The sequence below is a fragment of the Pelophylax lessonae genome, assembly GCF_965119305.1.
Source record: "Pelophylax lessonae genome assembly, chromosome: 2".
Taxonomy (NCBI): domain Eukaryota; kingdom Metazoa; phylum Chordata; class Amphibia; order Anura; family Ranidae; genus Pelophylax; species Pelophylax lessonae.
In genome coordinates, this window is record NC_138769.1 from 431,287,413 (window position 1) to 431,313,753 (window position 26,341).

The 26,341-nt window shown below is 41.7% G+C and overlaps 1 protein-coding gene across 1 annotated transcript in view; it reads left to right on the forward strand.

Moving 5' to 3' along the window:
* The window catches only part of CFAP47 (cilia and flagella associated protein 47), a 702,231-nt gene that overhangs the window by 262,949 nt on the left and 412,941 nt on the right, over positions 1-26,341 (forward strand). The window contains exon 38 of the mRNA XM_082245539.1: positions 21,963-22,113. Coding sequence (XP_082101665.1) covers positions 21,963-22,113 — 151 coding nt within the window. The remainder of the gene's footprint in view (positions 1-21,962; positions 22,114-26,341) is intronic.

The window sequence follows — 26,341 nt, forward strand, 5'->3', positions numbered from 1 at the left end:
GTTCCCCTCCATCTCTAAGTCTATCCCCAGGCGATACAGATGACTTATACAGTATATTATGCTGGCTTTACACCTCCATCTTGTGAGTTTTAAATTGTTCTTATGCAATAAACCCTATTTTGAAATCTACACTGAGGTGGCGCTGCTCTCTTTTCCCATTTCTTGCTTGTTTTGCTACAGAGTTCCATCTAGCTCTGTCTAGAGGCGGCAGCCACCCCGTCCATCTATACTTTACTTCCACTCAAACACTGGTATTTATAACATACTCCACCATCAGAAGTGACTCTGAGCCTCTACTTTTTGTGATGCATATGATGTACAGACTGTATAATCGTATCCATTATTATTACTATTGATCTCACAAGCGCTGGTGAACGTTTTTTGTTTTACTGAATGAATTTATCTGTTTGCACCTTGTTGTTAAAGGAAATTGTCAGACAGAAGTATGGGGTCTGTAGGTTGTAGTATCTTGGACCGAGAGTCGGCCAATCAGGTGTTTGAACCCCTTATTTGCACATGCTTTTTTCTAGTCGATGACTCAATGGGTTTGATTTATTATAACATCTGGTGCAGCTGTGCATTGTAGCCAATCAGCTTCTAACTTCAGCTTGTTCAATTAAACTTTGACAAAAAAACCTGGAAGCGGACTAATTTCTATGCAGAACTGAACCAGATTTTCAACCCGACATCAAGTATTTTTTTTTTTTTTTTTGAAATATTCATGAAATATCATTGTATTGTGTTTTAGATAGAGTGTGGAGAGCAGCCTGTCAGGTCTTTACTTCCATTCACTTCCTATCCTGTGATTCCTGTCCTTTGATCCCACTAGAGGGAGACTTCCCCTCACTTCCTGACCATGTGAAGCCAATGGGGGGAGATTTCCTATTTCTGTGACACCTCTGGAAGGAGATTTCTCCCCCAAACAGAGAATACTTCTCCTCCCCTCCCCCCTTCCCAATTCCTAACCCTGGGACAGGAACAGCCATAAAAATATTGTCAGAGGTTTAACCCCTTTCTTGCTGTACTATAAATGTGTTCTTGTCTGTGTCCCCATGTAATATGTTTCACATCATCTCCTGTAATATGTATGCAGTCTCTGACCATCTCCTGTAGAATTTCTGCAGTCTTTCATCCTCTCCTGTAGAAGGTCTGCAATCTCTGACCCTCTCCTGTAGTATGTCTGCAGTCTCTGACCATCTCCTGTAGTATGTCTGCAGTCTCTGACCCTCTCATGTAGTATGTCTGCAGTCACTGACCATCTCCTGTAGACTTCCTGATGATGCATAGTTGATGCGAAATGCATTGTGGTCTAAGCCTTTGACTCGGAAACCAATTACGTCACATCCTGCTGGCGGTGGAATGCACGCCGACCGCTGCCACGCTACCAGTCACTGTAGAGAGAGCCTGTCTGCCAGCAGACATCTCAGCTTGAACAGTGCAAAATTGAGCTTTCTTATCTGTGCCAGGAGAGCACCTACAAATGTAAGCACCCATTTTATACTTTGTTGTTTTTAATATTTGAAAATAAACAATGTTACACTATATGCGGCTTCCTGTCTCCTATACCTCCATTTCTGAGACCTATACCCAGAAACCCCCTTCATTGGAGGAGTAAAAGGTGTTGGAGTAAAATATCCCCTGATGATCCAAGGTGTTAGGAATTCTCAAGTGTGATCCAGGATACCTTACAAAGGAAAGAGGAGAAGGAGTGGTCACATCCACACATATCCATATGGATAAATATTACTAAGCCCGCAGGGTCTGTGTGACCCGCCTACCCCTGGTGAGCCTTTAATCTTTACCATCTAGCTCACAGGGATCACGCGGTGGAACACCTGGATAATATATACATCTCTATTTGGAATATCACTATATGGACTGTCATATATTGTTCGATTAACATCTTGCACCTGATAATTTCATTTTATTCAACGTGAAATATACTCACAGCATATGTCACTTATATGCAGGGAATATCACTAAACGCATCACCAGTGTTTTTTAGTTCACCTGTACTGGAATTCAGTCCATCATTCCTGCACTGTAAATATAGAAACCAGGCCCATTGGACCTGGCACCTCACTCGCTTTTGATATTTTAGATGCTAATTTTATTGTTTATATTGTTTCACCCATTTTACTCCAGCATGTTACCTCACCAATTAGACCACTCACTGGTATATGATACTTCTATGCTTATTTCAGCACCGAACATTAATAATCATTTTTTGTCACTGCACATAAATATATATTGTGTTCATTTTATATGATATAAATGGTTTTATATATATGGTTGTGAAATCTATATATAATTTGAGGCACTACATTTATCACGCCCCTATACCTCTTCTTTACTATCTCCTGTAGTATGTCTGCAGTCTCTGACCATCTCCTGTACTATTTGGCGACCATGTAATTTTCACCTCTGAGGAAGGAGTGGCTGGGCATGGGGTTGTGGGCAGAGTTGGGGTGGAATTGTGGGCGGAGTTGGGTGGGGTTGTGGGCAGAGTTTGGGTGGGGTTGTGGGCGGGGAAGGTGAGTTCCAGCACCTATTCTCTGAGAAAAAAAAGCCCTGAGTGCGGGTGTAACATATGCGTTCGCATTTTGTGCGTAAGCACGGTAGGACGGTGGCGCTTTAAATTTTTATTTTTTATTTCTTTTATACAAAAATTGTCCTTTTTCTACACTTTTTTTACATTTTCTTTTTTTTTTATACAAACGTTATTGCTATCACAAGGGATGAACAACATCCCTTGTTAAAGCATGGGCCAGGACAGGTCCTCTTTATTGAGAGATTGGGGTCTATTAGACACCAAATCTCTCCTCTGGCCCCCCATGCAGTCGATCGGAATGAGAACGGTCCGATCGGCTGCTTCTCTGGCCGCTGGTGGCCAGGTAAACAAAGGGGCGGAACCGGAAGTGACAAATACTCGTCCCTCCTGGTTTCCAGGGTTACAGAGAGAGGGGAACGATGTCAGTTCCTCTCTCTCTCCCAGGCATCCTTTGCCACTCGCCGCATCGCTCCCGGCCCCCGCAATGGGACCGGAGAGCCCGGGAAAGGCAGCGATGGGAGGGGGGGAGCGACTCCCTTTTGCCACTCGCAGAAGTGATTGAGTAGCTAATTACGTGGTTAAAGTGACTCTAAAGCCTCCTTTTTTTTTGTACATTGAAAAAGAGCTTTATACCTACCAGCTCTGTGCACTGGTATTGCACAGAGCAGCCCTGAACCATCTCTTCCAAGGTCCTCTGCTGGTGCTCTCTGCTCTTCCTCTTCTGTGTTTGCCCCCATAGCAAGCTGCTTGCTATGGGGGCAGATGTGCAGGCTTGCACATCCATTGACACACACAGCCTGGCTCGACCTCACCCCTTGCTTCATCTACACTGGATTTGATTGACAGCAGCAGGAGCCAATGGCTCCCGGTGCCATCAGTCTGCCTGTGAGACCAGGGAGAAAGAGCAGAGCTGCTGCAGACAAACAGCGTTGGATTGAGAACGGACTCACGGAAGTATTTAGGGAAGTGGGGGAAGCAAACATCTACTGTTTTTTTTTTACCCTAAAATAAATGTGACGCCTAAACATTTTTTCCCTTAAGACATTCCCTGCATTTAGGTAAAAAAATGTTTTAATATGTGTATCGCCCCCATTCTCCCCTTATACTTACCTGAGTCCGATCTCAATCCAGTGCTGTGCCAAATTTGTAGCGCCTCTCTCCTCTTCCACCTATTCTCATTGACTTTGCTGAGATGGCTCCTGCTGCTTTCAGTCAAATCCTATGATGAGGGAGCGGGGGTGTGGCAAGGCCTAGCCTTGCAGTCTGTGTCTATGCATGGAGGCAGCACAGCTCAAGGTCAGGCTTGCAGGTGTGCCACCATAGGAAGTGACTTCCTATGGTGGCACACCCAAGAAGAAGATGAACGCAGAAGAGGAGGACTGGGGCTGATCTGTGCAATACCATTGCACAGAGCAGGTACGTATAACATCTTTGTTATTTTAAAAGAACATACAAATGATATTACAAACAATTTAATGCAAGTAATGCATTAAGGTAAAAAATCTTGTGACTTTAGAACCACTTTAAAGCCACCCATAATGTTAAAGTAATATATTCATAAGGGAAATGAAGAACACAAATACTCATAAAATGAAGTTTGCTTTGAAAAATATCTATCTATCTATCTATCTATCTATCTATCTATCTATCTATCTATCTATCTATCTATCTATCTATCTATCTATCTATCTATCTATATATATATATATATATATAAAATATCCTGCAAAGACCACAGTTAAAGAAAGCCAATTAGGAGATGAAAAAATTATACACAGGGGGGTACCAAAATTATGAAATTTTATTGTGCAGCAATGTGAGGTCAATAAAAATGGTGTCTGGTTACAACCATGATGGCTAATTTGTGAAATATGGCGAAAATATGCAAATGAACAACAAAAGAGAACAAAAATAAAAATACACTTACTAAAATAATGCATCCGTCCATAGGTCATATATATATATATATATATATATATATATATATATATTTTTTTTTTTTTTTTTGTATTATGGGTCCTTGAATATTATGATGACTACCTTATTAATTATGTGAATTAATTTTCCTTTTTAGCTTTGTGTACTTTTGGTCTCATCAGCTGACTATACATTTTCTTCTACATGATTGTCGGTAATGAATTTTGAATCAAGGCATAAAATAATTTAAAATAACAGTTTGAGGTTTTGACAAGTTAATACCTTGCTTGTTTCTTTCTTTCTTTATGTTTCAGTGCCTTATCAGCACCTTGTAGTTTTGGAAGAAAACTTTTTCTGTACTTAGCTGTCATTATAGAATGTCAGTGCTAATTTGGCAGAAGAAATAGAGGCTGAATGATTCGAACAGTTTGTGGTGCATGCAGAATTGCTGCACTGCACAGCCCTTTATTATAGTTAAATGCTTTTTGATGTACAGTATTTCCATTTGGTTTGTTTCCAGGGGGAGAGTAACAAAACATTTCAAATTAGTTGCAGTCTGGCACTAGGTTTTGTATTACAGGAACAGTGTTGCTGATTTGACCATTTCATTCTAATTGATCTCAGTCTTTTCACCTAGCATGTTTGATTGATGATAGGATGCAAGCCCATGCATAATACGTATCAAAACATTTTGTTGTGCTTGTCTCCAAATGCTTGTACACAACATGCAAAGGTTATTTTGAATCATGTACAGCATCTGCATGCACAATTAAGGTGTAAACAAGAATTGCTTAGCACCTGAAAAACTTTATTTACTAATGTTTTTACCTACCAAAAAAAGGAAATTAGTAAGTGGTAAACATGTAGTTTCTGCGGGTAAGAACACTCTTTCTATTGCACTAATCTTTATAAATGAGTCCCTTATTTTTTCCCATAAATTAGTTAAAGCTAATTTTGCTCCATACACTGAATAATAATTTCTAAAGGGTAATTCCACTTTTGTTGGAAAAAATATAGAAAATTAAAAGAAATAATAATATAGCATATATACAGTAATTGGGACACAAGCCATAATGTAATTTAATGTTGTTACAAATTACCTTTCCTTTTCAATCTGCAGTAGAGTAACTTTCTGTAAATTCAATGCAATATGGAAACTTGGAGGCGTTTTGTACCAAGTTGGTGTAGGGAATGCCTCCAGAAATGCAATTTCCTGCTTGCGTAATGGGCTGAATGGAGGAAAATGAAATGAAAGCCAAAACATTTGTGTATGTATATATATATATATATATATACACACTGCCTGGCCAAAAAAAGAAAAAAAATCTGCCATCTGGAACTAACTAAGCAACTAACTAAACTAAGCATGCAGTTACTATCCTATTGGTTAGTTACTGCAAGAATGAGGTCAGCTGACTACCTGAATATACTGAATGACCAGGTTATTCCATCAATGGATTTTTTCTTCCCTGATGGCACGGGCATATTCCAAGATGACAATGCCAGGATTCATCGGGCTCAAATTGTGAAAGAGTGGTTCAGGGAGCATGAGACATAATTTTCACACATGGATTGGCCACCACAGAGTCCAGAAATTAACCCTATTGACAATCTTGAGATGTGCTGGAGAAGGCTTTGCGCTGTGGTCTGACTCTCCCATCATCAATACAAGATCTGGGTGAAAAATTAATGCAACACTGGATGGAAATAAACCTTGTGACATTGCAGAAGCTTATCGAAACAATGCCACAGCCAATGCGTGCCATAATCAAAGCCAATGACCTTGTGTGACCTTTTTTTTGGTGGCAAATTTGTTTTTGGCCAGGCAGTGTATATATATATATTTGCCTATTTTTTTTTTTTGTTTACATAAGTGATAACGGGACCTCTGTTCTTTCAGCTGCATAAGAGCCATAGAAAGGTGAGGTGGGAAAACAGAAAAAACAGCAGCACACTGATCTCCCCAGTGACTGTGTAATGGTGTTTGTCAGTCTGACCATTAGAGGACAGGCAGGCTGTGCTATCCAATCTTACCGCACTGATGAGGATGTGCTCTAATGCCTAGTGTGGTCAGTTTGAAACAGGAAAGCAGGGGGACTGGCAGGATCACCAGATATTTCACAGAAAGGAAAAAATACAAGGAAAACAGGATAAGTACATAGACCATAGACACAAGTACATAGAGCAACAAACACATATCAAGAATATGACATGCTGGGGTAACACATTTTACTCTCCTGGCATTAAGTAGTTTTTGGGCATGTATGTAACAGAGTTCCATGCAGAGTAAATGTATGACAAATGCTTTAATTCATCATACTAGAGGAGACATCACTAAGTGGTGGACTTCGGTCTTGATCTGACCCGACTAACAGTGCTAACCAGACTGCAGTCTCGCCAAATAGATGCCTGAATGTCCTCTTTTGGCCGCCATCTTGCCTACCCGTCGCTGCCGCTGTTATTGTCAAGGAATAGCACATGATAGAAGGTGCGGCAGATCTGGATAAAGGGCGTGACTTTTCAAGTTAGGAAGCGGGTGATAGGTTGCTTGTCTGTGGGGTGGTCCAAGTAATCATTCACCTGCCTGTAACATAAAAAGCCACACCCTTTGTCTGAACCTGCTGTGCCTCCTATCTTGTGTAAGTAGAGTAGGACAATAAAGAGAGTGGGGTGGGGGCAGGAATGCTGCGATGTGATGAAAGGGACAGGAGTCTGTAATATGGTAAGGGCGACTGTGATGTAATGTGGGGTTTGTAATGTAAAGAGGGGTCTGTGATATAAAGGAGGGACTGTGTTATGTCTCTTGAACAAAGTATTCCTCTTTTTTCTTTTGTTCACCTGGATCACCTGGACCTCCAAAAGTACAGTATGTTTTTTTCTGCACTAGAAGATTACACTTCTGTTCTATTACCTTGTTCACACTGCAACAGTGCCCCTGGGTGCTGAGCAGTGCGATGTTAAATGCATACTGTGTGCAATTTTTTTTTTTTTTTTTTTTAACGGTCTGGAGCCCACCTGAAGGCTCTGTGTACAGTCTTTTGTTATACACATTAACTGAGCTGTGGTGCAAAAAATGAATGAAATATCATTTTGAAACTTTAATAAAATTGAAAAAAAAAAAAAAAGGACACAGTGTGACACTTAAATGCACACCGCCATACCAGTTCCTGGACCTCACACGTACAGGTGGCAAAACAGTAAAACCCTGCATTTAACAATAAGGACCAGTATGTTTGGGTCCTAAAGGTGGGGGACTTTGATGTGTATGGAAGGTTGTGATGTGAAGAACATATACAGTAGAGTCATAGCACAAACATGAAACTTAGACCTCCTGATTGGACCTTTGTGGATTTTAATTCAGTACCCCTGTACTAAGTGAGGTGCTTACTGGGTTTTCCACTCAGATCTCAGGTTCTGCAGTGATTTTGCTTCAAACATACCTGAAGCAGCATGGCAAATCTAGTATTGGTAAAAACTAAAACTATGCATTCTTCCTGACACAACTGTTTAAGGAGATCGTTTGAATTGGATATATTACCTGTGGTGTGGCTTGTATCAGCCTGAGACATAATTGCCAGCAAGAGTTTGACCAGTTCTTGCAGTTTGTTATGCTGTATGTTCAAAACTTACTGTGCTGTTCATGTATAACTCTTGCTGGACTAATAGTAATCAGTAAATAGATGTGTAGCATAGGCAAAAAATTTGGGGGAGCATACCCATGTATTTCCAAAGCTGCTGCAGCTATGAACCAAAAGACATGTATATTAAAAAAGAATAGCGCGCAAATGCAAAAGTAGCTGGTAGTAATTTCTTTTGCATTTGCGATTTATGGACTCTCTTCAGATTTGTTAGTAATTTCTTTTGCATTTGCGCGCTATTCTTTTTTAATATAGATGTGTAGCATAGCTACATTTGCATATTTCTGTAATTTAAAAACATTTAAAAATTTTTTTAAAATGAATTTGTATGCAAGAGATAGTCATCACAGAGTGTGCCTATTGTAGTTGATCTGTTTTTACTATCTGATTCTGTAAACATACCATTATACATAATGTAAAACCCATATATTCTATAATATTTAGAGTAAACATAAGTGGTGAGTATTTACTTATAAGGTTATCTTGCCATTTCCTTTTAAATCTTGAAAAAATGTATATTTCTCTTCATTGACGGATACAGCTCCAGAATCTTCTTCACTATTGGGTTATGCTGCCCCCTACAGTAGCAGGACTAGCAGGAAAAAGCTTTACCACGGCTATCGGGCAGTCCCAGGGGGTATACTCCCACTTCCTGCTATAGGCTTTCAATTTTTTATTTTTTTTTGCCTAGTCAGGAGTAAGGACCTAGTTCCTTGCTGGGATCTCTGGTCCTAGCATTTTTTCCTTTTCAAATGGATTTTTTTCCTCTTTTATTATTTTCTGTTCCTGTGAGAACTACAATCAACTGCTGGACTGGGCGACAGACTAGATATTCTTGATCCTTATGGTTGCCCCAGTCTGGTCTGTGAGCACGTGGAGGCCTCAGCTCTGAGTTAGGTCAGCCGCGGCATAGCCCCACTGGACTGGGGCTGGCCTGCAAGTTAAACGTCTTGCTAGGATGCATACAACCTGGTTACAGCCTGAGTCGCAGCATTCCTCCTGGCGGACAGCACCCCCATTCCTCTGGAGAGGTGATCTGTCCGGCGTGGTGCCCACCCGGTTCCACAGTATGGTAAGTAGTTGTCCCCCCTCTCCCCCTTGAGAGTTTTGGGGTGGACATGGGCCCCTCCGTGAGATAGTAGGACCCCCAGGTTCCCCTCCTTCTTTCCAGCCCCTCTAGGGTCACTGTGGGTCTTCTGTACCCCCTCACCCCCCCTCCCTGGAGGTTGTGAGCTGCTTTTGCTATGTGCTCTGAAGGAGGGCTTCCTTTGAGGCTGCTGCTGACCGATTTTCTCTGAGCGCACACCGGGGGTTACAACAGGGTCCTTCGTCACCCTGGTGGGGGGAGGGATTAGTTACCTTGGGAGGGGGGTCCTAAGGGCTCCTGACTGTTGTGTTGGGCTGGGGGAGCGGATGGATTCACATCTGCGGGTCCACACCGCAACCGCGGCTAGACCAGACCAAAAATTTAGGCCGGGGCTTTGTGGCCTACCGGCCGGACACTGTTTCGGGGGGCCCAGTGAGGGTGGCTGGAGTCACCACCCTCTGTTTGGGCATCCACCCTCTACCCTGTTGTTTGTTGATCCTGGGTGGTCAGCTCTGGAGGGCATCGCGTCCAGGCAGCGGGGCACCCTTAGAAATGGGCCTTGCGGCCGAGTGGGCGTTTCTGGGGGGGGGGGACAGCCTCCTGTGAGCCTCCCCTTGGATGGGATCTGTGCAGCTAGGCCTAATCCTAAATTTAGGCCAGCGCCTGCGGCCTACTAGGCCATGCGGCCAGCTTTGCGCTTTCCCTGCAGGGGAGGGGGGGGGGGCGCTGTGGGGGTGGTCACTTTTGTTTGATGACAGCATGCCACCATTTTGGTAGGGGAACCCCTCTTTAGCGCTACGAACCCCCTGGGTACTCTGCCTGCACGCCCGCATCACGGCGGGTGGTCCTCTTCAAGGGGACCATTTATTTTAATGCAGGGCTCTATAATGGGGTTTGGAGGGCGACCCCCTTTTTTTTTTTTTTCCGGGTTCCAGTAAGTGGTCTATTCGTGGGCCCTAGGTCGGCATCCCCTTGCGGGATCGCAGTCGGCGACCCTCACCTGCCTGTTTTGTGTCTATGCAGCAATCCTGATTGTTATGTTTCAGGGTGAGCTTAGTATGTAGCGACCCTACTTGGTCTGCCTACACAAACTTTCTATCTGGATCGGCTTCAGCCAGGGTGTTTTTTTCTAGGAGAACAAAAACTCCAAAGCTGAAGGATGCGACTCGGCACCTGTTGTTCAGCAGTCGGTCTTCTTTCTGGACTTGTGTGCGGGCGCTGTGCCTGATGGTGTCTACCTTAGAGTTGGTTCAGTTTGCACAGTTCCACTCAAGCCTCTGCAAAGGGAGATTCTTGCCAAGTGGGACAAGGATCCACAGTCTCTAGATAATCCTTCCTTTCCCTGTAGTGGACGGTGGTCGCCACGGTTGCCAGCCTGTCTGGGTGGGGGGCGTTTTGGGCACGGATGTGCTCAAGGGGTCTGAACTTTGGGGGAGTCAAGACCACTCACTGTACTGGAACTTTGGGTGATAAGATTTGTCTGGTTCGTTGGACAAATCGCCTTCAGGAGTGTTAGGTAAGGATCTATCAGACAATGCCATGGCCATGATGTATGTCAATCACCAACAGGGCACAAAAAGTGTCCTGGCGGCTCGGGAGGTAGCCTTCATTCTAAGGTTCAGCTGTGTCTCCGGTGGGGAACTCCCAAGATGGGCCTGTTGGTCTTTTGTCTCAACAGGAAAGTACAGAGATCTCAGGATCCTCTGGCTGACGTCACAGACGCACTGGTGTCTACTTGGGGCCAGTATCTTCTGATATATGCCTTTCCCCCACTGAAACTGCTGCTGAGTCTCCTGTGATGGATTGAGGCAGAAGGGATCCAGTCATCCTAGTGGCTTCAGACTGGCCTCGTGGGTCTTGGCACGCCGATCTGGTATGGCTGGTTGCCGATGCCCCTTGGAGACTTCCTCTCAGAGAAGATTTATTGGCCCAGGGGCCAATTTGCTATCCTGCTTCACAGTCCCTGGCTTTATCAGCTTGGCTGTTGAAGGCCATGTGTTGCAGGATAGGGAATTGTCTGAATCGGTGATTCCTATATTGTAAGAATCGAAAAAGTCTACCTCTAGGATGATTTTACCATCGCGCTGGAAGGCGTACATTGCATGGTGTGAGTCTCTTGGGGTTCATCCCTGTTCCATTTCTGTGGCTCGCATTTTGCCATTTCTCCAACGAGGTGTTGAGCAGTGCTTGGCCTTGGGTACCATCAAGAGCCAGGTTTTTTGGCCTTGGCGGCCTTCTTTTGCCATACATTCTTTGGTTCACACCTTTATTCATGGGGTTCGCCACTTGGCTTCCCAGTACAGTCTCTGTTGCCTCCGTGGGATCTTCATTTGGTGCTTTCGGTTCTCCACTACCCGCCTTTCTGAAATATTTGCGAGCTTCCTCTGCCTACATTGTCCCAGAAGGTAGTCTTCTTGGTGGCTATTACTTCTGCATGCAGGGTGTTGGATCTGGCGGCGTTCACCTTACCTAGTGGTTCACAGAGATAAAGTGTTGCTTCACCCTTGTCAGTCGTTCCTTCCTAAGGTTGTTTCTGGTTTCCATCTGAATAAAAACATTGTGTAGCCTTCCCTGTCTTCTAAGCCTGAACATCCTAAGAAGATTGCCTTGAACTCTCTGGATGTGGTTCGGGTGATGAGGGTGTACCTTGCTGCAACCGAGTCGTTTAGGAAATCAGCCTTACTATTTGTCCTTTACGGATGGACCTCGCAAAGGGTTGGTCACGTCTGCCGTGACCATTTCCAGATGGACAAGACGGTAGTGCAGGCCTATTCCATCAACGGTCAGGTTCCTCCGTTCCCTCTTAAGGTGCTTTCTACGTAGGCTCTTAGTGCTTTTTGGGCCTTCCGCCATCAGGCGTCAGTGGTGCAGGGTGGCAAGGCAGCCACCTAATCATCTGTGCACACTTTCACAAAATGTTATACAATAGATGTGCTAGCATCTGCGGATACTGCTTTTGGCCGCAACGTTTTGCAGGCCGCTGTTTGAGAGGATTAGTCCTCTTTGAGGGTGTATGTTTTTTCAGGTGAGCTCCAGTTGTTCCTGGTTGAGCTCCATGTTACCTGGTTGGCTAAGTTTAGCCTTTTGGGAATTTTTTTCTGCTGTGTCTGTTTCCACCCCTCATGTTTGACACTGCTTTGGGATGTCCCAATGGTCAAGAAGATTCTGGAGCTGTATCCATCAATGAACGAAAGAGAAAATAGATTTTTGTCTTACCGTAAGATCCTTTTCTCTGATGTTCATTGACGGACACAGCACCCACCCCTCTATTGAGTTGGGTTTATTTTCTTGTGACACTGCTTGCAACTGAACTGAATACCTAAAGCAGGAAGTGGGAGTGTACCCCCTGGGACTGCCCCATAAGTGTGATAAAGCTTTTTCCTGCCTAATGTCTTACTCCTGTACAGTGGCGTCTCCAGCTTTCATAAATTAGGGGGGGGGACATGGGGGCACAGGGACAAAAGTAGGGAGGCCAACAATAAAATGCAATTAAGCCTTTTACTCATTACAGAGACTCCATCATAGCCTTGTACAACAATGGGCATCAAACACATTAAGATGAAATATTCTGAACAATTTGTCAGGAATACTTCATGATTATGCATTAGATGCCCATTGTTAGGAAGATTTCATGTTTATGCCTTTGATGCCCATTGTCAGGAATATTTCATGTTTATGTGTTTGATACCCATTCCATAAACATGAAATATTCCTAACAATGGGCATCAAACGCATGAACATGAAATATTCCTCACAATGGGCATCAAAAGCATAAACATGAAATATTCCTGACAATGGGCATTAAACCCGTAAACATGAAATATTCCTAACAGTGGGGGATCAAACGCATAAACATGAAATATTCCTGACAATGGGCATTAAACACATAAACAGGAAATATTCCTAAAAATATGTCAGGAATATTTCATGTTGATGCGTTTGATGCCCATTGTAAGGAATATTTCATGTCTATGTGTTTAATGCCCATCCTCACAAATATTTCATGTTTATGCGTTTGATGCCCATCGTCACAAATATTTCATGTTTATGCGTTTGATGCCCATTGTTAGGAATATTTCATTTATATGCTTTTGATGTCCATTGTTAGGAATATTTCATGTACTTGTGTTTGATGCCCATTGTCAGGAATATTTCATGTTTATGCATTTGATGCCCATCGTCAAGAATCAATGGGCATTGATTCGAAAGCATAAACATGAAATATTCCTGACAGAATTTTACAGCTGGACATAGCAAACTTACTGACTCTTATTATACATGTTTGCCATATTTAGCTGTTAAATTTCTGTCAGAGTGTCAGTTCACATTGTGACATCCCTCATATACAGCTAGAGACATCCCCCATATACAGCTAGAGACATTCCCCATATCAGCTAGAGATATCCCCCCATATACAGCTAGAGACACTCCCCAAATACAGCTAGGGACATCCCTCCCATATACAGCTAGAGGCATCCCACCATATACAGCTAGAGACACCCCCCAAATACAACTGAAGACATCCCCCATATAAAACTAGAGGAATCCCCCGTATACAGCTAGAGACATCCCTCATATACAGCTAAAGACATCCCCCATATACAGCTAGAGACATCCCCCATATACAGCCAGAGACATCCCCCCATATACAGCTTGGAGACACCCCATATACAGCCAGGGACATCCCCAAATACAGATAGAGACATCCCCCCATATACAGCCAGAGGCATTCCCCCATATACAGCCAGAGACATCCCCCATAGACAGCCAGAGACATCTCCTCATATACAGCCAGAGACATCCCCCATATACAGCCAGAGACATCCCCCCATATACAACCAGAGACATCCCTACTCCTTGGCAGAGATTTCAGATTTCAAGTAGAAAAAAAACACGCACACACCTGTCTTGCAGAGCAGCCAAATAGGTTGTGACCAGTTCCTATCCACTCTCTGCACTTCTCTGTACCATGTGACCAAAAAGTCACATGGTTTGCTGACATCACCAGGGTCCTTCTACTGGGTAGAAACTAGCCGCTACCCTGATTGAATACTATTTAATGGATAGGCACAGCGAGGGAGCCTTTTGCCATGGTGGTGCGATTTATAAACAGCATTTTAATTGGGGGGGGCACATGGGAGGCACAGTGAAATTTTGGGGGGACATGGCCCCCTCTGCCCCCCCCTAGTGATGCCACTGCTCCTGTAGGGGGCAGCATAACCCAATGGTCAAGATGACTCTGGAGCTGTGTCTGTCAATGAACATCAGAGGAAATGATTTTACGGTAAGACAAAAATCCAATTTTTTTTTACTGCTTTACAAGTTAAGAGTCAACATATAAACTGTTTTTTTTTTTTTTTTTTTTTTTATTCAAAAGAATCTTAAGTTCACAATAGTGCCAAAAAGGAATGATAAAAATCAATTTACGATTTTAGTGATCATTCATGACATTCTTGGTAAAGTTTCTTGGAGTAGAGGTCACAAACTTGAATGCTTTTAAGACTTCCTTACACCTTTTTTTAATGTTTATCTCTCATGGGACTGAGCTCATCAGTGCAATACTACTGCTGAAACAGTAATGACTTTTCAAGCTCTATAGCTTACCTTATTCCAATTTCTCTGCAAGCCATGGAGGATTTAGAGTATAGGAGAAAATTGACTGTGTCCCTTCTGAAAATGAAAAAATGAATGCATGGGATGTCTGTATGCTCATATATCCACTGGTGTGTCAATGGTAAACAAATGTGATATTTGACTTTAAATTAATTTTGTAGTAGCTAACAGTGTTTTCCATATGTTTTTAGTGTACATGTATCTTGGGTAACAGCTGTGCCGAATCCCTTTGGGTAGCTATGTTAGATTAATGACAGCATCATACATAAATATTATAATTAAATGCCACCAAAAACATATTCAACTGGAGCATATACACCCGCTCAAAAAAAAAAAAAAAAAAATTAAAGAAACACTTTGAAAACACATCAGATCTCAATGGGCAAAAATATCATGCTGGATATTTATACTGATATGGACTGGGTAATGTGTTAGAAACAAAAGAATGCTACATTGTTTGATGGAAATTAAAATGATCAACCTACAGAGGGCTGAATTCAAAGACACCCTGAAAATAAAAGTGAAAAAATTATGCAGCAGGCTAGTTAATTTTGCTGAAATTTCAATGCACAAACTCAAAATAGTACTCAGGAGTTTGTATGGTCCCGACATGCGTGTATGCATGAAAAAATAAATAAAATGCGCCATCTTAAGATCATATAAACAGTTGCATGTCATAAGAAACTATGTTCTTGAAAAAAATGTAAATTGTATCACATAAAAAGTGTATATAAATACAATGTGAATTACCATTTGTGAAAAAACAAACATAAAATCATTGAAACAAATCCAATGTGTATATCAAATATCACAAAGTATGTCACTACATATAAATCGAAATAATAGGAGACAAAGTAGCCTCTGTGAAACAAAGAACAAAAACAGTGAGATTAAGTCCAGTCCCATAAAATGAGAGAAAATCCACAGCCAGTGACGCAATGTTAACCATGCTTAATTGGGTGTTCCTCCAGGTGCTCAATATTCCACCCTCGTGGTTGTTAATAAATACGCCTGTAAGAGGGGGAAACGCATCGGACGGAGTAGCCACGCTTGTCACTGTTGCACAGTCCGCACTGCAGGTGGCCGTGCACACCAGTGTCTTGTATGTCCCATAGTTTTGTGCTTGATGTAAGTGCAATAGTCTATGAATAAACCCACTTTTTTTTAAAGTTAATGCACCATCAGCTCTTTTTTCTCTACACATGACCATATTTTACATTGAGTGATTTTGTTGTCTTGCACAAACAATTTTATGGCTGGATCCCTAATGTACATTGGAGCCTGTTCCAGTGCTGTTTTCATATGTGGTGGAACTTCTTTCATGCTGCATGACCGCAGCCTTTTGGTGTTCTATTGGATTTAGGTCCTGTGAGATTGGGGGTATGAATGGTATCAATTCCTTCATCCTCCAGGAACTGGCTGCATACTCTCACCACATAAGGCCAGGCATTGTCGTGCACCTGGAGAAACTCAGGGCCCACTGCCCCGGCGTAGGTTCTGACAGTGGGTCCAAGGATTTTATCCAGATACCTAATGGCAGTCAGGGTGCCATTGTCTAGCCTGTAGAGGTCTTTGTCTCCCTCCATGGATATGCCTCCCCAGATCATCACTGACCCACCACCAAACCGGTCTTGCTGAATGACGTTACAGGCAGCAAAACTTTCTCCACAGCTTCTCCAGACCCTTTAACATCTGTCACATGTGCTCCAGGTGAACCTGCTCTCAACAAATCAACAAATCAATCAACAAATTGTCCTTGGTTTATCAATTAAATTGTCAATAGCCACTGACAAGAATTGACTAAAGCAATAAAACAGGCATGGGTGTTCTTCTTTAACCACTTCAATACCAGGCACTTTAACCCCCTTCCTGCCCAGGCCAATTTTCAGCTTTTAGCGCTGTTGGAATTTGAATGACAATTGTGCGGTCATGCAACACTGTACCTAAACCAAATTTATGTAATTTTCCCCCCACAAATAGAGCTTTCTTTTGGTGGTATTCGATCACCGCAAGTTTTTTTCTTTTTTGCTAAACAAATAAAAAAATGCAGAAAAGTTTAAAAAGAAAAAAAAAGGTTTTTTTATGTTCTACAATTTTGTAAATAGATATGTTTTTTCCTGCACTGATGAGCACTGATGAGGCCGCACTGACAGGCACTGATGAGGAGGCACTGATGGGGTGGCACTAATATGCAGCACTGATAGTCAGCACTGATGGGTACTGATATGTGGCACTCATAGGTAGCACTGATATGCAGCATTAAATGGGCACTGATAGGCGGCCCTGCTGGGCACTGATAGGCAGCATTGATGGGCACTGATAGGTGGCACTGATAGGCGGCACTGATGGGCACTGGTAGGTGACACTGATGGGCACTGATAGGCGGCACTGATCTGCACTGATGGGCACTGATAGGCAGCACTGGTGGGCAATAATGGGCACTGGTGGGCGGCACTGATAGATGGCAATGATGGGCACTGGTGTGCAGCACTGATGGGGAGAGCACAGGTGGGCAGCACTGATTGGGAGGCACTAGCGGGCTCCCTGAGCCCTGATTGCCATCCCTGGTGGCCATGGTGGGCATCCCTGGGGTCATGGGTGGGCATCCCTGGTGGTTCTAGTGGCACCCCCCCAAGGGTCTGCACTGGTAATCAATGCTCTAATTACCAGTGCAGACCCCCCCCCCCCCTGTCAGGAGAGCCGCAGATCGGCTCTCCTCTACTCGTGCCTGTCAGGCATGAACTAAGGAAAACTGATCAACGGCTCTTCCTGTGTACTATGTGACCAGCTGTGATTGGACACAGCTGGTCACATGGTAAAGAGCCTACATCAGTAGATCGGAGATGCGGTGTGTCAGAGTGCATTATCCCGGGGGGCGCGCAGATCGCATTATCCTGCCGCCGTCATATGACGTCCGGTCAGGATAATGCAACCACCTTCCTGCCGTCAATCACCTATAGGGCGGGCGGGAAGTGGTTAAAGGATTTCTGGTTTGCTTGAAAGTAATGTAACATGTAGAGCCTAATATACAAAAGGTGAACAGAGAAGCCAAACACAACATGTGAAATGGAGTCACAGATCTAGCAGAACCCTGCAGCAAGGAGCTTTTTTTCTCAGTGAGATCACAATTTGAATGATTGGTGATACCATCCGCTGTGCGATTTTCAGAGGTACTTCCATATGTGTTTTGAGGCCTGTTTGCTACTGTAATGGCAGCCGCTTGATTTGGTGAATGTGCATTTTTTCCATTGGTGGCGGTACGTTTGTCTGGACACCATTGCATAACTATGCCATCACCTCACATAGCAATGTTAGCAGTCTCTAAATATTAATGAAATGTTATTTGTAAGTGATCCTTTTTTATGGGCCTTTGTAAGGCCGTAATGTAGCTTTTCCTATAAATTGTAAGTCATTTGAATTTCAAATGCTGTGTAAAGTAAATGTTATACAGTATTGGATGGCAACTAAGCAATATTATTTAACAAAGTTAAGAATGTGAAGGTTTCTAAGAATAAACCCCCAGCTATCCCACACACTTAAACCCTTTCTAAACTTACAGGGAAAATATGGACCTCCTAGGCAACATTTTTATCTGTAATTATTATTATTATTCAGGATATTAATAGCGCCAACAGTTTACTCAGCACATAGTGTTGTCCATCACAGAACATATAATTGAAACTTGTTCATAATAAAAAAGTAAGTTAAAAAAAAAACACATATATTCACTTGTGAAATCTTAAAAATAAGTAAAAATCCACAATAGTTCCAAACCACATTGAAATCAAATGTGCCAGTTCCCTAAATTACAAGAGATCAACAATGGGGAAACCATCCAATCAAGGGCCACCAAATGCAGTACCAAAAACCACAAAGTCTTCAGGGTCCTCCACTGGTTATCCGAAGACCACTTCTCAGAATAGGGATACATGGAGGAAAGAGCAAAGAACCATAGAGTAGTATTGTTTAAAACCACATTTTTTATTAAAAGCAAATATACTCACAAATATAAAAGCATCTTAAAGGCAAAAAGACAGCATATCAGAGAACATCAGCAGGTGTGTAATATCATAATTAACTGGCCTCGCTCCATGCACATTTCATCTGTACAATGGACATATTTAGGGATAGAAAAAAGGAGGCCACTGGCATATCTTACACATTTTTATACCTTTTAGTTAATGGTAGATCACATTTAGCTAAGATTGTTTAAAAAAACAAACAGGAAGTGATGAGGCTGTCATCTTGCCACATCACCTCCATCCAGAAGTGATGAAACTGAAAGCCATCATACACATAAGTAATGACACCAGAAGTCCTCTGGATGTCATCTTTCCTAGAACCGAGGACAAATTATGGCAAATGAGCATGAAAAACAAATTGCAATGGCCATCTTTAAAAGGCCCAAAGTAAAAATTTACACAAAACCATCAGTCCACATAGAAGTAGAATTACATATCAAAAATAAAAAGGTAAATAAAAAACTAATGCAAATATATAGACTGACATGTGATGGCAGCCATGTTGTGGAAGCCCAATCATTGACCACATATCTAGGAAACAATACTTCCTTTTACCATTCTATGATGTTAGCTATAGATCAAACATCAGACAGTGATTTTTTTGGACTGAATGATATTGAATAATAAATGGCCACAACCATATTGTGGAAGTCCAGTAAAAAGAAAAAAAAAATAATATAAAAATATTACCCAGGAAATGACCACAAAGCTGAATTTCATCAATCCCAATAACCATTGGAAATATACAATATAACTTCTATCAAAATTATTCCTACTTTTACTGGACTTCCACAATATGGTTGTTGCCATTTAGTGTTCAGTGCAATAAATGGCACTAACCTACAGTTTCATTGTGCTGACAGTTGAAAGAAAAAGTCCTGATTTCCCCATCCACAAGCTCAAGATGGATGGGGGAATCACTTTCACTGAACTATTGTGTTCTGACAGCGGGGAGATTTCAACACCTTCAGAATACACTGATCGGTGCTGCTGGTTATAGCTGGCAGCATTGACCGTGCAGAAATTTTGCAACAGGCTGGTTGTACAGAAGGTAATCTGTAGAAATAACTTCTGTACAATCAACCTGCTCATACATGTATGAAAATTTGACCGGTCCATGCTGAACCTACTAATTTGGATCTTTGTATGGCTGGCTTAACTTAAAATGGGTGTATGAGGGGGAGGGAGGAGGGAGGGTGATTGTTGTTGTTTCTTTATACTATAAAACTGTGCACCTCTATTTAAAACTATACCAAATAAAAAAAAACAATGACAAAAACTTCCACCCACCACTTCTTATTCCTGTTCTGTTCCAGTGGGCACAACTTTTAGACTATACTCTGCCATTTGAGGGGTTTTCAAGTTTCTTCACATTAACCAACACCTTTTTTAGTAGTACTCTTTCTGGCTGATATTGTTTCTCTCTCTCTCTCTCTATCTCTCACTATTTAGCTATACAGTTTGCCAACCAAACTGTAGATCTGAGAGGGAGGAGTGTCTGTGAAGTGTCCTCCTCTAGTTAGGCTGTTAGGCTAAATTTCGTTTTTTGCTTTACTGCAGTCAGTGGAGCAGTGATCTAGTATTTTTGTCTGGTCAGGGTTTTCTAGCTGGGTGTTCTCTCACATGTTTCTTGAAGAAGCTTCCAGAATATATGATAGAGAGAGTCAAATGACCAACATAAATATTTATTATGCTCTAGCCAGTCCCTGGATAAAGGCACCCAAAAGGTAGCTGGGGAGGTAATAAATGTTTGGGAGGCTATTCCAGAGTGATCTTTCCTCTCCAGTGAGAGTTCCAGTTATTCTGGGGTCTGAATGGATCTATGGATTATGCTGGAGGGCACTGTCCTAAAGTCCTGGAATGGAGAAGGGCCTTTTACCTCCCTCAATTAGGATCTACCTTTGGATGCTGGGTGGCAGACAGCTCCAGAGACATTGCGAGTAAGACCTGATTTGGGACTGTAGTGTGTGACTGCTCCTGTAAGGATTTTCTTATAAGAAGATTGTCCTCCCATTGATTGATATTATTGTTTTGGAGTATCCTGTGATCCTAAACCCCTCTCCTGTTCAAGTTCTTCAGCATTAAATAGTAAATAGACATCCCCTAGATGGAGTCATTTTTGTCATTGTGCATTAGACTATGCTTGTGACTGGTGGCCTTTGTACTAGCTAGGGGGACATGGGCATATTCTCAGCAGCACTTCAGGGGTGAGCACTACATCTGTATGGAGAGAACACTGGGATCCCACAGTAAGAATCACTTTATTAACATACACTATATGAACAGGAAGCTGATTCAAGCATTCTTCTTAGGTTACAGTAGGTCAAAGAAGACTTTTTTGGCTTCCTAGAAATTTTGCCAGCACAACAACCAACATATTTTGATGGTGGCTCTTTGCCAACCTAGGGCTGGTAGCATACTTCAAAAAAAAAAAAAGTATTATGGAAACACCAATATTGGATAAAACGTTGGTGTTTTGTCAAACTGTTGGTCAAGGTTGTTCCATCATTTTGACAGGCTTGAGTCTGTATGTGAATATTACAGCACAGTATATTTCTACTCTTAAGACACTCTAAAACATAACTGAAACTGATTTCACACACATTTGTTTGCTGTATTTAATATTTTATGGCTAGCTTACCTTGTGAAAAGTCAGTTGATGTACATGTTATTGAGACACAGACATGGTAATGACAAGGAGTTTTTACTCCAAATTAAAAAGACAGAGATCTGTTAAATTGCAAACATGTCCATTGCATTTAAATGCCATGGGATAAAGTATTAAGTGAGGTGGCACAAAGGATCTGCAGAGCTCAGCTGAAATAACCTGCCTTGAAGCCAGTATTTCTCCAATTTAACGTGGGGCTAGGTTATATGACAAATCATCCTTCTGACTCATTAAGCTTATGCTACTGAGTTCTGTTATCAACTGGCTTCTTTCAGAAAAATAGTTATTCATGAAAAGTAGTAATCTTTTAATTGCTTCTGTGGTTGCTCGACTTTTTGGCACAAAAAGAACATAAAATATTAATATGCAATATGTCATTCTCTTTAAACAACTCAAAAATAAATATGTGTGTACTTGTTTAGGTATATGATGAAATTATTAACCAATTATTGTATGCTTTTTACAGAAGCCAAGTGGATATAACTGTAGACTATCAAAGTCGTTTCTTGCACTCTGCTGAAGCAACTCTGTTATTAGTAACTAGACCAGCTAATGGAGCAGGTGGGACCACGGTGGCTTTCTCTCTCCAGTCAAGGCTGACTGATTTAGTGCCCACTGTAAGTATTAATATTTAATGCTCTCCACAGCAAGTATTGTCTAAATAGAGCTAAGTCTTTTTTTTTCTTTTGTTTTTTCTTTTCAATATTTTTGTTGGGTCAATTTCATTTTTTTTTAGTTTATAATTTTTTTAATTATTGTTTTTTTAATCCTTTTGCTCTTGTAACATATAGATTCTGAGATCACCAGCCAGCCGAGTATATGGTCTTTATTGATTTCTTAAAACATGCAAACAAAAAATATATTTTTTCCAGCAAAAGTAAAGGGAAAACAACCCATAATCCTGGAATAATTAGGACCACAAAATGGCTCACCAACAGTATACCGGTCCCAAAATTGGATTTCGAGTTTCTGTGTTTCTGGGTACAGAAAAATTACCAAGAACTCAGCAAAAAGATTCTCAGTCACCAGACAGCCTACATTTTCAGCTGCGGACTATTCCACCTCATAGACAGGTGCACTTCATAGCCAGGTACTAAATCCTTCCTGCTCCCTTTCAAGCCTCCCTTGCAGGTGGGTTTACCCTTTTTGTACCAAAGTCCTTGTAATCAGAGTTAGAGGCTATTTCCCACCAAAACTCTCTCAGAGCATCCTGCCAAAGAAAACATAGCATAATGAGTCCAGAAACAATTTAATGGTAAGGCATTCTCTCTCCACTATGGTGTAATTTCTCTTGCTGGCTGCCAACTTTCTACTATGAAAATTGTGATAATACTGCAGCTTTTTAATGTAAAATTTGTATCAATAAAAACAAAACATAACAAAAAGTGAAATGAAAAGCAGCTACTCAAAACGCCAAAAGATATAAATCGAAACCATATATATGAAAGCATCAGTCCATCTAATATACTGAATGTGAACAAAAAAAGTCCTTTTATAAACAGTGAGTGTCCAAATTTGATGAAATGTAGGTATTTGTTTCTTGAAACAACAATCACAACTGTGCCATCACAGAATCCTCACCAAATATGGCCTTCCACATCACAGGAAGGTCAAATGAGGTGTATAAGTCAATCAGGTTGATCATATACATTGCAGGTGATGTCTTCTTAAATGTTGCAACTAAAACAAGAAGCTCTGCCTCAAAACTTGGAGTTGCGTACTGAGAAAAGAAAAAAATAAAATTCCTCTGTAGAAACTCTTTTACCTGGTCAGGTGCTGGCAAGTGAGAATACATCCACTCCTGCAGTGGGCTTAGAATTACCCTCAGCCAGAACAGCTACCTGCTCTCTGTCCTTCCAGAATAGGTGGTCCACCACGTGGTGGATTTGGTAAGTCTTTCACTTTCCAGGTTGGAATACTTTATAATTTACCTCACTAGCCTTTTTTCCTCCTTAAATATTCCCTGCCTCCTGGCCAGGAACTTACTCTCTCCTGTGGGTATAAGTACAGAAACCTGGTTCCCAACCTGGAGTTGTCTAAGCTTGGCGGACCAGTTGTACACTCTACCCTGTGCTTCTTGTAAATGCTTCTTTACCAGAGGCGTCACCCTAGAAATTTTCTCTTTCATGTAGATGATATACTACTGTTCTATATGAAGAAGATTGATTCACTTTTCCAGGTTTCCTTAACTAAGTCAAGCAACCCACCAGGTCTCCACCTTTACACCAACTCCAATGGGGAAAACCTAGTGGATGCCTGAGGTCCTCTCTGATGGTAAACATGAGTGCTGGGAGTAGGCAGTCACAGACATTTCCATCTTTTTGCACCACCCTCTTGAGCATAGAATTGAGTGTCATATTGAACCTTTGAACCAGCCCATCTATCTGTAGTTAACTGACTGAGGTACATAATTATTTATTCTGGAAAAACTTGCATAGGTCATCACCTTTGACATGAACAGTGTTCCAAAGTTCATCAAGATCTCTTTAGGGAACCCAGTCCTTGAAAACATGTTAAATAACTTTTGAGCAGTTGCTTTGGAGGAGGTTTTTCTCCGAGAGGTCGCCTTTGAATACTTTGTTGCATGATCAGCCAGAATGTATTGGTTTCCCTGAGCAGATTTCACCAGGAATTCCACCAGATCCATTGCAACAGGCTCAAATGGTACCACGATAATTGGCAGAGGTACCAAGGGGTTCCTAAAATGCAACACTTGAGCAGTTAGCTGACAAGTGGGACATTAACTACAATATATTTTTACCTCAGCATTAACTCCAGGCCAGTAGAACTAATAATTTATCCATGCCTCTGTTTTCTGTGCTCCAGGTGACCTCACAATGTGTCATTGCGAGCCAAGTTGAGTGCCTGGTGGTCTGCATTTTCTAGAGTCATAATGTCCAGCCCTTCAAAGGCAATGAATGGTCATACCAAGCAAGCTGTCCTCTTCTCACAGTCCCATTATACAAGAAAGACAGGACAGTCATGCACCATTCTATTATGATATCATAGATAAGGTTGGGTAACACTCCAACCTCTTGAGTAACCATTCCACACACAGTGGTTATTGTCACTGGTACCAACGGGTACTCTTTCTGGTGTCTCTATGTATACACTCTACATTGAGGGTCTTATGTATGGGACCAACTCTCCCAACTACCTCAGTATAGGCAAGGGTTACCATACGACCTGAGTCCAGTAGCGCCCAGGCTTTAGGTTGCTTCACCCTTATATCATATTTAAACTGTTCCTTAGTCAAATCTAGGTGAGCACCACAGATCCTCTGGGTGTAGAAAAACATCCTCTGTGTTACCCCACATTCCATCGGTTCATCCTGCAGGGGACACTAAGCCTGTAATCAGGGCACTTGTAATCAGGTTGTTCCCAATCCTGAGAAAACTGCCAATCAATTATCTCCCCTCTAACTGGACTATCCCAGAACCCCTCACCCTGCACGATTGAGAACCCTGGAGTCACCAAATGTCTGTTTTGGACCTCCTTTACAGGGATCACAACCCAAATAAGGGAGAAAATTACTTATTGTCCAGGACCCATCCCTGGTGCCCTGTACAGTCTATATATGTTATTGTTGTTTTACAAATTAACTTTATATGACAAAAGTTTACTGGAATACAGGGGGTTAGATGACAAGGCAGTAAAGCAGAAGCTTCCTAATTTGGAGCTCAGATTGTTTCCTTCAAACTTCAGATTGAGCTTCCCATTAAGGGATGAGTCATGCAATTTATCATTTGCCCATGGTTCAGTTTTTAGTTTAAAGTATATTTAAACCAAAAATTAACCCTTGGATGAAGAATTAATTTTTGCAAGTACAGAAAATACCTGTTAAACCTGTCAAAATCTTGCACCATATAAACTTTCCTATCACTAAGCTAAACGCCCAAACAATTTATTATCTACAAACACCTACCCCCTATGTTATGGAGATGAGGTCTACGTCAAGAATTCAGGTGAAGGTGGAAACCCTAGGACAGGCAAAATGCGATACTGATAGGCTCACTGGGTGAAAAAAACAGGAAAAGAAACCTTTAAAAATGAAGCCATACCATCTAAGGTTTGGTAAGCTACCGTAAAATAAATTATTTTTTTGGTTATGGATACATTTCAATGAGGAACTACAGTCTTCTCATATCATTTGTAATAAAAACATCTTTGCCTTTCTGAAGCTTCCCTCCAACCACTTTGGATATTATTTTATATATACTGTGATTCTGTACTTGGCAAATATGCTGCAGAAACCTCCCTCCACTAAGTCTGGCTGCAGCCATTTTAACTGTGGGCAGCTGAAGCTGCTGCTTGTTCACTTCCTGCATTTACACAGACACACAGAGGCACACACACATACATATAATATATATATATATATATATATATATATATATATATATATATATATATATATATATATATATATATATATATATATAGTACACACACACGTATACAGTATACAGGTAGGCAGACACACTCACACCACTGCTTGCCTGCACATTTCTCCTCTCTTGATGAATAATTATGGATCTCTGCCCTCATCCAGCCCCCTCCAGCTCTTCAGCTCTGCAGCTCTGATTGGCTTTCCCATGACTCATACCTCCTCCCTTGCTGGCAAATTCTCACGAGAGATAGAGAGAGAGCTGTGCATGATGTCATTAGCCTAGGCTAATGACCAGACAAGAAAGGGGAAGTGTGCTGTATGAGGTATTTACTGGCATAAAAAAAAAAAAATGTTTTACTATCCAAAGTTAAAAAAAACAAGGGCAGAGGATTTAATTGATGAAAGGAAGAAAAAATGACTGAAGAGCCGCTTTAAGCTCTGGTGCCCAACCTACG